Genomic DNA, 14,040 nt, shown 5'->3' with positions numbered 1-14,040 from the left:
AGTTATGACCTGCAGTCTATCTGGGTCAGATATAAACCAAGTTTAGGTGGAGTTTATTTTTGTTATGCTGACATTTTCGTACTGCGTGCTAGCTAGCATGACGGAGTTTCTATACAGCTGGGTGGGTGCTATGTTACTGATGTTGAACTTTATTTTGTTCTTACGGTTAATTATTAGAGTTGCCGACCGTCCTGTAAAAAACAGAATCGTCTCGTATTCAGAGAAAATATTACGCGTTTCGTACTGAGGTGAAAAGGAACACAGTTTGTCCCGGACTTCAGCTACAATGAAAAAGACAAAGCTGAAGCTGCACAGCTGCCTCTTCTTCTCTCATTCTCTCCTCTCCCGTTTCTACTTCAATCACGAAACTGATCAATGATCAGCTGATCGGCTTTTCTCTCTTGCTTATTTATCGCCCACTTTGCGCCAGAAAGAGGAAACCAGCGGATGTCGCGTTAAACAACAGCAGCACGTTTAAGCTTGATCAGCTGTTGTTAGAATTTATTTAATATTAATTTCTAGTATCAGCTGATGTTTGCTGGAGCCACAGCTGTAAAGCTGCTGGTCATGATATCGGTTTGGTTATCTGGTGAGAGGGAAACATGCAGATGAAACCAGGAGATGTCCTTACTGAATCATCAGAGCTGAACAGGTGATGGAGAAACAGGTTTACCTTTTAGGTGACATGGATGAGTTGAAGGGAAGTTATGAACTGTTTCTGAGAGACAAATAACACCAGGATCCTTTTCTACGTAGCTGACAGCTGGTAACTGTGCAGGGGCGGGTCTAGCAAAGTGTTGCCAGGGGGCCAGGTAGGGCATTAACAGGGAAAGGGGGGCACAAGGAAATACTTTTCTTTATTATTCTCATTTAAAATGTCTCGCTTTTAAAAAAATAATTATCTGAGTCTTACAACAAACGATTGATAGATTGATACATATATAAAAACATGAAGCTGAAACAGTGTACATCAGAACAGTGTACATCACTGTCACAACAGTGTTTATTTTCATTCAAAGGCTTTATGATTTTTCCTATAATGGTGGGCCGGTCTCTAGTTAAAATGCCCGGGACGATTGTTTTGTCCCAGTCCAGCCCTGGATGCAGCTCATCTGCAGTCTGGTGTTACCTACATCTTCCTATTCAGAAGGCAGAATTTCCAAGTTCTGAGTACAATCAAAAGCACCACGACTGCAGTTTTTGTGTTGGATGTAAAAAGCAGGCTAGAATCATGGCGGCGGTCAACGACGGTCCAGGCGTGGGATTTCTCTCGTGGAAATGTGCACATTATTTTTTCCTTTCTGTTGGTAGGTGGCACAGTGCACTTGTGGCAAGTAAGCAAGCTAGAAGACTGGCAATCTGGCTGGGTATCCAGTTACGGAAGCAACACATTAACAAGAGAATTCTGAGTAAAACCAAAGTTACTTTCCCTAGTAACTAGTTACTCTGAAAGTAACGAGTAACTTGAAGTAACTGAGTTACTTTTTTAGAGAAGTAACTAGTAATGTAACTAAGTTACTAATTTAAAGTAACTTACCCAACACTGGAAATTACACAGTATATTAAATTATGTAGTGAAAGCAGAAACGTGCGGTGGGAGCAAAAAGCGTGTGTGCTGATTTAAAAACGGGGAAAAAAGTTTTAGACTGTAATACTTTGAGCAAGAAGAAAATCAAAAACAAATATTGCTCATTATAAATGATTATGTGGTTCTACAGCTGAGAACTTGCACTGCCAAACATTAATGGTAAATGGACTGGTTCTTATATAGCGCTTTTCTACTCTTCTGAGCACTCAAAGCGCTTTACACAACTTGTGCATTCACCCATTCACACCCATTCGCACAAGCACATTTTTCCTAAGTGCTTTCTAACTGACATTCACACACATTCATACTCTGATGGATGCATCGGAGAGCAATTTGGGGTTAGTATCTTGCCCAAGGATATTTGGCATGCAGACTGGGGCAGCCAGGAATCGAACCACCAACCTTCCGATCAGTAGATGACCTGCTCTACCACCTGAGCTACAGCCACCCCAAGTTTGCACATCAGGAGGGTCCGGGGATATAGCAAAATTCATCTTGTTAAAGTTGCACTGTGGCCACTTTAAAGGATACACAAGCTAATAATGGATAAGTGGGTAATACTGGAAGAAGGATCTCTAACTGGAAATATGAAAAATCTTAACTTTATCCTACAGCAATTTGTATGGTTCTTGTGACGATGTACTCTCAAGTTACACAGGACCTGAAGGGGTTTCTTGAAGGTTACTGTCTTTTTAAAGGCCGTGCACATGTAACACAATTGATCAATCAATATGTGTATGTTTCAATTTCAATCACATACAGAAACTCCGCTGGTGATTTAGACAGATGTATTACTTGATAGTTTAGACATTACTCATCTTAAAATAACAGCTTACAATAGCTGATGTGGTAGACTAAAGTACAGCATATATTAATAAGTGTTTTTTGTTTGTTTTTTTAAAGAAAGAATAGGGTATTGTGGCACTATTACAACAAAAAGAATAATTGAAATGGAGTATTGTGCCTTGTCAATATGTCCAGTATGTGTGACAGTTCATTCAGTGCCATCATGTGATGTGTCAAACAGCTGACAGGTGGCGTAATCTCAGGAGGTTCCTCTTGCTTGATATCTAGCTCCCTCTGTATGTACTGTAAGAGAAACGACTCAGAAGCAGAGGGATATGGTACTTTTGCCCAGGGTCATTTATGGTGAAGACAATCTGCCAAAAGAAAAAAAGAGAAAAACAGAAAGATTAGAGAGATAAGATTAATATTCAAGTGCATACAACTGGTTTAAATTGGACAGAAATTTACCGATTTAGTCTCAAAAATTGTGGTGACACCACAAGTAAATCGTGAGATATCAACAGTTTTAGCATTTCCTCACCTCAACATAGGGGTAAAAGCAGGTCTCTCCCATACTCGCCCAATACTGAGCCGTCTCAAAATGCATTTTGTACACACCAGATGTAAATGATTGTTTTGCGATAAGTCCAGGGCAACGTCCATCATCATTAGTGGTCCTGTTCAAAAAGCATAAGATTGAAGAGCTTTGCACAAAGACATCAACTTTTACAGCAGTCTTTGAGATTCTCAAATACTTACAGGTTTCTTGGTGATGCTTTTTTTTCCAGGTTCTTACCCGGTGGTGATTAAATTCCAGGTGTTTGTGGAGGGGTCTTGTTGATAAAGGCTGAGGGCCATATTTGACCCGGGGACACCCATTGCAGTGTTCAGCACATGTGTGGTCAGAGGACTAGGTGATCCTGCCATTGCTGTGAGCTACAGACCGAAGACATAGGACTTTAAACAGAGCAGCTTTAATATGGAGGAATCACATTAAATAGTAATATTAAGACAAAACAATATCCACACATTTGCATCTTACAAATGAGATATTGATACCGGTGTAGTTTTCTTAAAGCACCAGTGAGTTCTTGCAATGTTAAATTATCTTTGGCACTTTAAAGATTTTAGACAGCAACCACAACAGAACCCTTGGTTTAAATTTGCCACAAGACCGTGTTCAATAATTAAAAATAGCATATTTTGTTACATTTGATATTGAACTGTTACCTAAAACTAATGTCACCTCAGCCATAAGTTATAGTACTTAACAACCTATCGACTATATAATGCTGTTTCACTTTATTTTAAAAATCACAAATCTTCAGTTTTATCATGCATTTCTTAAAATGTTACACTTACCTTATTACCAGGCAAAATCTGACTCTTCAGTTGCTGCAGCCTGGATGCGCTCATGAGCACTGATGAATAAAATTTTGGGTTTGCAGTTTTTTTACTGAGTAATGTAATTTTATGGTATATATAACAGCTTCAGATCTTTATTACAAAACCCCCACAAAGTTCTGAACACTGTCCTCTTCAGTATGACATTCAGTTCACATGTGCTTATCTTTTTGTCAACAGCACGCTTGTTATGCAAGAGCTCCTTTTGTCACACTTCGTTTTTAGCACTTTGAACTTGGATGATTAAAGTTGCTTCCTCTGGGACCGAGCAGATTGGCACAGTAAATGGCATTAAAAGTAGCAAAGTTATATTCTCACATCTTCCCCCTGCTTGAATTTCACAAAAAAAATATTCACAACATAATTTTATATGAACCACTCAACCCTAACCTCCAGCTTCAAATTCAGCTCCCGGAGTTCAGCAGAAGAGTTGTTAAATATAAAGGCTTTTTGATTTTATTGTTGACAGCAGAGCTCTGCTTCACAGTTCATAATGGTGACTTTTTAGTAGTGATGGGTCCTGCAACACTGACGCACCGACGCATTTATCAAGCTCACCTAGCGAAGCCTGTATCGGTGCGTGCGTCGCTTTAAGAAAAAGTCACGTGATCGATACAGCTGCTGTATCGCTCATTGCCAACGCGCCAAACTGTGTTTAAAAAGTACCGCATCTGTCAACGGAATGAGTCGCCACCCCCCCCCCCCAAAAAAAAACAACACAAAATTACTGTCGCAAAGATTAAAAAAAAATAAATAAATACACATCTCTCCATAACAAAATGGAGCCCAAAAGAAAAAGAAATGTTTCTGCTGTGTGGGATCATTTTGATCTTTTAACTGCAAATAAGGTAATAGTTTGACTGTCTTTGTTTCAGTGTAATCTATCAGAATAGGAAAAACAGCAATGTGAGCTGAAGTGTAAATTATTTATTTCATTTTATGCAGGTCAAATGTCGCATCTGTTCTGCTTTCTTACACAAACAAAAGCACCTCCTCAGTGTTTTGGCATTACAGAGCCAAACATGAAAATGAGGAGACAAACACACCGAGAATGAACACAGGTCGGCCTATATTGACACTGAACAGCTTTATCATCATTTTTTTAATTTTTATTAATATGTGTTTTATTATTTTGAAATCAAGCATCTAGGAAGACTGTTCTGGACCAGGCAGTCCTGAATTTTATTATAAGGGACTGCCAACCCCTTAGTATTGTGGAGAGTGTCGGAGAGAAACATTCCAAGATCAGAGGATCCTTTAAGGTACTCGGGGAATAGGAAGACATCTTATCAGAACTTTTTCCACCTGGCTTTACAGTTTTTGTGTACCCCAGCTTCATCTGTGCCTGTGAGTTTTCCAAAGCTGGGGAAATGGTGTAAAAAAAAAATGCAATAGACTGAATGCAAAAACATTGGATAAGCTTATTTTTCTGAATAGAATTTTATAATAAACTCTGAGTCAAATGGGTAATATTACATTCACAATACTTTCATTTTAATTTTCACTTAGTGTCATTCACAATATATTTTATAGATGTCTACAATATTTGAAATGTAAAAGATATAAAATGATTCCATGGAAAGTACAATACCTTACAGTGTACAAGTATGACTAGGTCATTGAATCAGTGTCTGTTGTGAGTCTCAAGTAAGTTGCCTGCAATGATATTTAAGGTCCAGCAGGTGTCAGTATGGAGCAAAACAGCAACACTGTGTCGACACAGTATCAATACAATTTGGGGAATGTGCTGAAACGCTTCACGAGGCCTCATCTACCCATCACTACTTTTTAGCAATGCAGTTCTTTTTTTCTGATGCTTCCATATCAAACTATATCATCAGGTGCATGCTGACATTAGAGCGCAAGACGGCAACGTGGTTAATGTGCATCATCAATCACTGAAAATCACCAGGCTGTCCTATTTGGCTACATTTCATTTCATGTCTTCATCCCATGTTTGTTTATTAATCATTCATATTATTACTGATGAGAAAAAGAGAGCAAAAGATGTACAAAACCATCAAGTTACAGTCAAAATACTTCCAAACCATTCAAGCTGCGCTCAAGCTGCGGTCAGCAGAAAGTTTTGCCTCATGCTCACCCTACCTTTCTGCTCATCAACATCAGGTGCTGTCAACAGGTGAGTGCAACCACATTTATTATCTACCACACCCATGAGACACGCCCCACACCCGTGCACCAATACAGTGAGTCCATTTAGACCAACCCACTTAATCAACAAAGAGCAACTCATATGGCTCCTACACCAGTTATATGTAACTCTGTGAAATGCAGGGTTATGGGTCATCCAGGCAGCATTAATTAATTGCTAAAGTGAGTGAGGCAACAGGAATTAGGGACACTATGAGTGGACGTAAGAAGCACACGTTTCTTCACACGTTGTTATCGCAAAGGTGGAGGGCTGGAGAATCACCCTTTGTTTCCGGATCAAATCGTCTCAGGGTTATGAGTGATGAGCACTGCAGATTTGCAGGTGGGACAGCTTGATCTAAAATTAAATCAATGTTATCTCACTGCAGAAACAGCTGCTGGTTATTCTAAAAGGCCCATAGGTGTGAATCTTAGTGCGAAAGTCTGTCTGTCTCTATGTGTTAGCCCTATGACAGACTGGCTAACTGTCCAGGGTGTACCCCGACTCTTGCCCTGGATAGGCTCCAGCCCCCCGGTGACCCTGAAAAGGATTAGTGGAAGAGAATGGCTGGCTGGATGGATGGATTATTATAGCAGTAGTAGTATTCTACTACGAGACAGACAGGTTTCATAAAATACAAACTGTAATAATTCAACAATTTGTAAATGAAACATTCTGACACATAATTTATGCACTGTTAGTGAATGAGGGCCGTTTTTTGTTTAAATGGTACTGTCACGGTTTGCCGGTGCAAGCCGTGTGGGAGTTATTTAGGACCAGAAGCAGCAGCTCAGGTGCAGGTGAGTGTTTATTGACAGGAGTACGAATAAACGGAAATGGCAGGTGACATGAACAGGAAAACCTAAACTGGGTAAACTAACAAAACAAACCAGAAATGAAGATGCAGGGAGGTCCGGGGAAATACACATGGAGAGACGCAGGGAGACCGAGGGGAAACAACACAGACGAACCAGCAATGACTAAGGCAGAAGACACGACTTAAAAACACTCAGAGAACACAAGGAGATTACACACAGGTGGGGGACACAGCTGGGAGTGATTAACGTGACGAGACTAGGGAGGCAAACTGAAAACACTCACATAAGACGCAGACCTTCACAATAAAACAGGAAACACAAACACGCAAAGACACAGACTAGGAAACGCAGACTTAACACAGGAACAGATGGGCAGAACAGAATAACACTAAACAGGAGGAAGAACAGAACCAAAATCACACTAAATAGAAAAACACAAAACGCTGGGTCAAAAGGACCCAGGATCATGGCAGGTACATTTTTTCAGTTTAAACATCTGATTTGTTTTTAATGTTTTATTGTGAATAAAATCTTGTTTTTTTGTTTGTTTGGTTTTTTTTGGGGGGGGGGGATCTAAGGTACATTCTTACCTGTACATCATTAGCAGTCTGCATTAATTTGCACATCTCTTACATGAATGTTAGGGCTTATAGATGAATATGGAAGTTCTGAAAGTGCTGACAAATATATCATGAATTCTTCTTTGCTGATCTCTAGGACAACAGTGTTTATGGACTGGAATTAGGATTTCCAGAAAGTTTGGAGCTGGTGGTTTACATTATCCTTCCAATTGTCTCCGTCCTCCTGCTGGCTGTCCTGGTTAAAAGGAATAAATGATATGAATTGCATGCTGGTCTTTATTTACTGTCTTTATTAAAGTTGATTCTGTTCATCTGGACGTAGCATTTTCAGTGGGAGAAATGTTTCATTACTCATCCAAGTGGCTTCTTCAGTCTCAGCTGACTGCAGGTTTCCCCAACCTTATAAACAGTACATTTGCACAATGACTGAAACTAGGACCACTGAATGAACAATGGGCTGGGAGGTCAGTTTAACCCCAGTTTAACAGTTAGAAATCCAGAAGTTTCAGGTTTTTGAACAGTTTTGGGGTCAGGACGAAACAGTTACAGTTTTTTCTGATTGCTTAAGCACATTTTTCTGTAACTATTGGCTATTTTTGCAAAACTCTACACACAAATAAGAAAACCTGTCACCCAATTATCAAAACATTGTAGTTCCCTTGCAAAAGCGAACACAGCTAGATTAACTCTTCACACTTTCTTAAAAATGGTGTTTTCGTATCAAACAGTACACACAAGCCATCATCTATCAGGTGACTGATCCCGTTTATTTACCTTGAGAAACTCTTGCAGTATTGACTAATTGACTAGTTGTAAAATAATTTTTCTTAACCATGAAAACAATGGTCATTGTGTACTTTAGTACTGAGTTGGCCAAAGCACTCCTTCTTTTTAACAATATACCAGATTTTTGATTTGGCTAGTCCTACAGTTTTTTGTTCTCTCTCTGAGGCTTGTTTTGGTCTTTCAATCTCATGATGGCACCTTCACTTGCACTGGCATCTGTTTGGGCCTCATTTGAAATTACAGTGGAATCCTATGAAACACTAATTCAAAACTTTGGATCAGTGTCAGACATTATGTTTCCTACATTTGCGATAAAATAAAATGAAAAAAAAAAGCCTCACCTGGCCATGAAACTGTTTGTTAGTCAACTGTCCAGTTAGTTTTTTAGCCTCTGAAAATGTGTATAAAAATTCTTAAACAGTTAATGCAGAGTTTTTGTTAAACCTCTGAAATAAAGCTCAAAGCTCATGGCTTCATTGTCATATAACTAATTTGATTTTAAAATCTAGTGTAGTGGTATAGAGAGCCAAAACTACAAATAAATTAATTTTCACTTTATTTTAGAATTAAATGCATATTTACCCCAGAATAACAGATAGTATATAACAAGGACACTATATCTCTACTGTCTAACTGAGCAAAAGGCGCAAAAAAGGGAAAAATTTCCTCACATATGTCAATTTTGCAGTCAGTATTGGTTTGGGGTACCGTCACTTAATGGTCTTGCCCTTGCACTCTCCTGATTTGCAGGTAGTTAGATAAAAAATATTCTAATACTGAGTCTGACTATTTACTATTAAAAATTTTGAGCTAATGATGCCACTTGATGAAAAGCTGAGAGGCTGCTAACAGTTCATCCTGAGGGCGACATGATTAAGTCAAGAGGCTTGAGCCATGAAATCTCTTGGCAGAGACAAACGTTGCAGACTTTAAGACTGACGGTACTCAATTAATCCCCCTAAAAAACTAAAGCAGGGGTTTAGGGCTGTCAATATCAGGATTATTATTTTGCTTCTTTTGTGTATGTGTGCACATACATACACAAAAGAAGCAGAAAACCCCCCAACATTTCAGAAAAGACAACATCATTTTACTTTTAGGAAAATGTAGGGACAGTGTTTTCAGTTTTTGAATGCGCAGAATCTTATAAAATCTCTGGCTGGCCGGCCACAGGTCAGTATAATTTCTTGTTTCAGTACTATTCTCAATAAATTCCATGTGAATTTAATTGAATTTTTATGCTATTTTTGAAATGTTGTGTTTTTTTGCTTTTCTTGTTATGTCCTGCACCTCACGGCCCCCATATCCTCTCTCCAGCATGGCTGACAAACACAGTCCTAGTGAAAACCTAAACCTCAGTTTAAAACACAGAGATGACTGAATACCTGTAAAGTGTTGTTGAAGAAGTAATAAATGCTGCTCAAAGTCAGTAGCTTCACCTAACCCTGAGGTCACACATTTCACAGTTAACTGCATGTTCACACTGTGCTACACCATCCGCAACCTAGATCTGCATTACTCATACTCTCATAACACATACATATAGGGCCTTGGGGGTGGACACGTTATACAGCGTCCAGAGGATGGTCTGTGTATTCAAACCCACCTCTGGCGCTGGTGCCCTACCCTCAATTTTAAATGCACTGAGGGTTTTTGGGAGGAGCCGTGCTGCTCTCTGGCAGGAAGCACCATGCCCTCCTGTGTTTTAAATGCACTTTAGAACAACACCCAGCAACACTACATATGAGCGGGCGGAGGGAGGTTTGGGGTCTTCACTCACCCCTGTTCTGTGAACCGTCAGGGCTGGGGGGCTGGGAGGAGGTGCTGGCCGTCGGATTGGGGTCTGGGATGCGGGGCCTCCCTGCTACTGCAGATAAGGAGGCGGTCTGCTTTCCTCCACCCCAGAGAGAAGGATTACATCTCCTGGGTCTGAGTACGGTTTGCCCCTCTGGGGCCAGGGGTACCCGGACCTGGGATATAGAGTATGTTTGGGGAGTGTGAATGTGTGTACAGTGTCTATTTATGTCTATCTCCACGTTATCTCCATACAGGTGATCCAGGTGGGTTTTTTTCTCTTTTCTTCCCCCCTTTCTCACCATTTCTTCTCCCCTCTATTTTTCTTTCTCTCCCTCTCTTTCTTTCATTTTTTTCTCCCTTTCCTATCCTCCAGTCATGTCTGTCCCGTCTGTAACAACCGAAAATCAAATCAAATAAAGGCCATGATGATCCAATTGGTAAAGTAAAGCTGCTTGGCATCTTTCTTGGCCTTCAGACAACAATTCTGATGGCTAAAGATCCAAACGGGGCAGGCAAAAAAAAGAAAAAAGAAACCCTAAACCTCAGTTTAAAACACAGAGATGACTAAATACCTGTAAAGTGTTGTTGAAGAAGTAATAAATGCTGCTCAAAGTCAGTAGCTTCACCTAACCCTGAGGTCACACATTTCAGTTAACTGCATGTTCACACTGTGTTACGTATTCAGCTGCCTGACCCATGACATATTTAAACTGATATGTAGCTTGATGTAAGGACTATGGTATGGTATGGTATGCCACCTTTCCGTAGGCTTACTGATGAATGTTCATACATACGAACTCATTTAACGTACTCACCTGAAGTAACCAGGCAACAGTCAAAACAACTGACTATCTGTCATTTGTCTGAGCTAATAGAAATACCGGCCTCCAGAGTTAATATCCTGTCAAACAGATGTGTATTGTGAGATCTTGTCTGTGTGCTGTGGCCTTAACTGATGGATAAGACAGATGTAAAGATTAAATAACCCCAGGTACACATACGAGGTTAAGTCTGGGTCATTTGACACCCATCTTGAGCAGTGCTTAAACATACTCTTGTACATCTGTTCAAGAAATGCCTGGCTTTTGGGCTTGTAGCATATCTAATTGATAAAGCACATGAATAAAGGAAAGCAGAGGTTAGACTTTGCAGCTTTTATTGCATCAAACATAATCCTTTGTCAATATTAAAGATCTTTTTTGTAGAACATGTTTAACATTTTAAAGAGAGAGAATTTCTCCTTTCAATTTTAAAACAGCAGTCAAGGCCAGTCCAGTGCTCTTTTAGTTCTTTGTCAGAATACAGCCACAGGGTAAAACTGTAACACTTCTTTTTTTCACAGAACTCTAATATTTTGGTAAATTATGCACTTAAATATTATATTGTTATGACCATAACAACTCTTATGATTTAAAAGCTTGGTGGATATGGTGAATATGGCCATAAAAGGCAAAAACAGTACTTGATTTAGATATGGTTGATTTAGAAATGACCTCCCCTTTAAGCTTCTTCCAAAGTGCCTGCTATTTTTGATTTACCGGTAAGTCCTAGTTTGACCACTTGTGCAAATGCAGTGTTCATTGGATATTCTCCATTTTATCAAAACTGCAGCTTAACAGTTGGAACTCTTCTGGGGAAGAGGACAACATCAGAGAGGATGGTTGATGAGTCCAAAAACACTCACGACCTTTTAACATGCTGTGAACTATAGATGGACATGAAATGGGCATGCTAAGGTCATGATGTCTTACATAAGGACTTTATGGTCTTCTACTGAAGACTGTTATTTGGTCTTTGCATCATAACCTTAGACCCAGTTCCCAGTTTGAAACAACAACAACAAAAACCCAAACCATTGATTTGTCCTCTGCTCAAGTTTAATATGCCTGGTCAGAATGGTGCCTGGAAAGTGTCCAAAAGGATATGTGCTTGAAAAGATTAGCAAATTTAAATATATGATCAAAGTACAGTTACTCCCCATGTATCATATATGCATATGCAATTTATTTCAATGTGGATTCAGTCTTTAAATCCAGCTGGATTTCATGTAGTTACAAAATAATACATTTAATGGTAAAATCTATGTTCATTTCATTCACACAATGATAGTGTCAAATTTATTACACATATTTAAAGATGGATGTCAGCTCATACATCTGTGATGTGTTGATGTTTTTTTTATTTACTTTTGTTTGTGTGTATTGTGAAACCAGCATATTTTCATATCTTGAAATGTGTCTTTATATCATGATACCTAAATCTGTTTACAGTTCCTATTGAGCAGCAGTGTGAACTCAACTGCCGGGCCATAGGGTTCAGGTTCTACGTGCGACAGTCAGAAAGGGTGATCGACGGCACGCCATGTGGACAGAATGAAACTTCTCTCTGTGTGGCAGGAAAGTGTACGGTAGGCCACACACTGACCCTTTTTCTGACATACTGTAGAAAAGAGAAGGATTTTGTATTATTTATTGTAATGCTACACGCTACATGAGTACATCTATTTACAAGATCCTGCAGGGCTTTGCTGAGATGGGCAACATTTTGTTCTAACTGTTCTCACTTGTATCAAACATAATATGTCATCATCAAGCTCTATATGTCTGTGAAGCTTCTCAGTCATCCAGGTCATCGTAGTCAAATGAGTTTGCAAAGAAAAGCGTCTGGACTTCTTTAAGTTGCTTGAAGACGTTTCACCTCTCATCCGAGAAGCTTCTTCAGTTCTAAGGTCAAATGGCCGAGAGTCCCAGATTTAAACCCAGTGGGAGTATCCCCCCAAGGAGGGACAAAGGACCCCCTGGTGATCCTCTAATCACATACGCCAAGGTGTGAAAGCGGGCGTGGGACCTAATCAGCCAGGGTTTCGGGTGAGCTCATTGTGAAACCTGGCCCCACCTTGTCATGTGAATTCCTGAGGTCAGATGGCCCAGGATGTGAGTGGGCGTTAAGGCGTCTGGGGAGGGAACTCAAAACTGGATTATAGATGGCAGACAGTTGGTGTCGTAAACCACCGCCTCTGTTCAAAGATGGTCGCTCACAGTGGACATAGATGGCCTCTTTCACTCCTCTTTCAAACCATCTGTCCTCTCTGTCCAAAATGTGAACATTGGCATCCTCGAAAGAGTGACCTTTATCCTTAAGATGCAGATGGACTGCTGAGTCTTGTCCTGTGGAGGTGGCTCTTCTATGTTGTGCCATGCGCTTGTGAAGTGGCTGTTTGGTCTCTCCAATGTAGAGGTCTGGGCATTCCTCGCTACACTGTACAGCATACACCACGTTGTTAAGTTTGCTGTAGACGCTTTTCTTTGCAACTCCTTTGACAACTGTCAAAATAGTATTTGGATTATTGTAACGTTGATAACATTTTCAGTGTAACCTTTACCTACATTTTGATTCAGTTATCCAGTTTTTGGCTTTTTTGCTTTATCTAAGTCCTTGTGGCCCGCAGGAGAAAAAGGCTGCCCACCCCTGACATGTAACAACACAGATGCGCGGTCAGGAAGAGCAAGGGAACAAAGTCATGAGTTTAAATCATTGTTACAGTCCCATGTTACAACCACTACTTCACAGCTCTTTAATATTTCTTTAAATCTTGAGCTGTTTTTCTTTTTTAAAAACAAACCCCACAAACCTTTGCACTAGTGTCTGGAGGTAATTTTAGCTGTGGAATTCATATTGGTCTCATTGTGGTTTTCAACCGTGACCACAAGCAAATTTTTGATGCTTAATCATAATAATGAAAAATTAATTCATAACATTTGGACTATATTTTCGGGTTAGGAGGAAATGTGTCTCAGTGAGTTTGTTATTTTATCTCTCCATATTCAAACCATAAAAGTTATGCGCTTTCTGTGGTGATGATCTGTTACTGATTACAGAGAAAACATGGCCTTTTACCTCACAGTTCATAGTTACTGTGGTCCATGACATCTTTAATATTATGCATATAACTGCCCTCCTCTGTTCTTTCTCTTCCTCTGACCTTTGGACTTGGTCACATATTTTTTTAACCTGATGGACAGACACCTAATTGACTATGATTTCTTTTCTTCTGATTGGACAAATTTATGGTATTTTATTCTCAATTCACTGACTATATTGAAATTTCCTGCTGCATGTGCACTTAAA

At 39.7% G+C, this 14,040-nt stretch overlaps 1 protein-coding gene across 2 annotated transcripts; it reads right to left on the bottom strand.

The window, feature by feature from the left end:
- Positions 1-2,135: 2,135 nt before the first annotated feature.
- Positions 2,136-6,006, bottom strand: LOC100695720 (5-hydroxyisourate hydrolase). 2 transcript variants are annotated; one of them, XM_003460166.5, is made up of 5 exons: positions 5,885-6,006; positions 3,737-3,795; positions 3,171-3,310; positions 2,916-3,051; positions 2,136-2,748 (listed from the first exon to the last, which is right to left on the bottom strand). In XM_003460166.5, exons 1-5 carry the CDS (start codon positions 5,952-5,954, stop codon positions 2,659-2,661), a joined length of 495 nt encoding a protein of 164 aa, XP_003460214.2. In that variant the 5' UTR covers positions 5,955-6,006; the 3' UTR covers positions 2,136-2,658. The 2 variants fall into 2 exon arrangements, with proteins under 2 accessions (XP_003460214.2, XP_025761752.1); XM_025905967.1 differs by having other exon boundaries at positions 5,880-5,892.
- Positions 6,007-14,040: the final 8,034 nt, after the last annotated feature.

This window comes from Oreochromis niloticus, linkage group LG1 (genome assembly GCF_001858045.2).
Source record: "Oreochromis niloticus isolate F11D_XX linkage group LG1, O_niloticus_UMD_NMBU, whole genome shotgun sequence".
In the NCBI taxonomy this organism is placed as follows: domain Eukaryota; kingdom Metazoa; phylum Chordata; class Actinopteri; order Cichliformes; family Cichlidae; genus Oreochromis; species Oreochromis niloticus.
The sequence above is the reverse complement of the archived record's forward strand: the minus strand, read 5'-3'. Positions and strand labels throughout refer to the sequence as shown.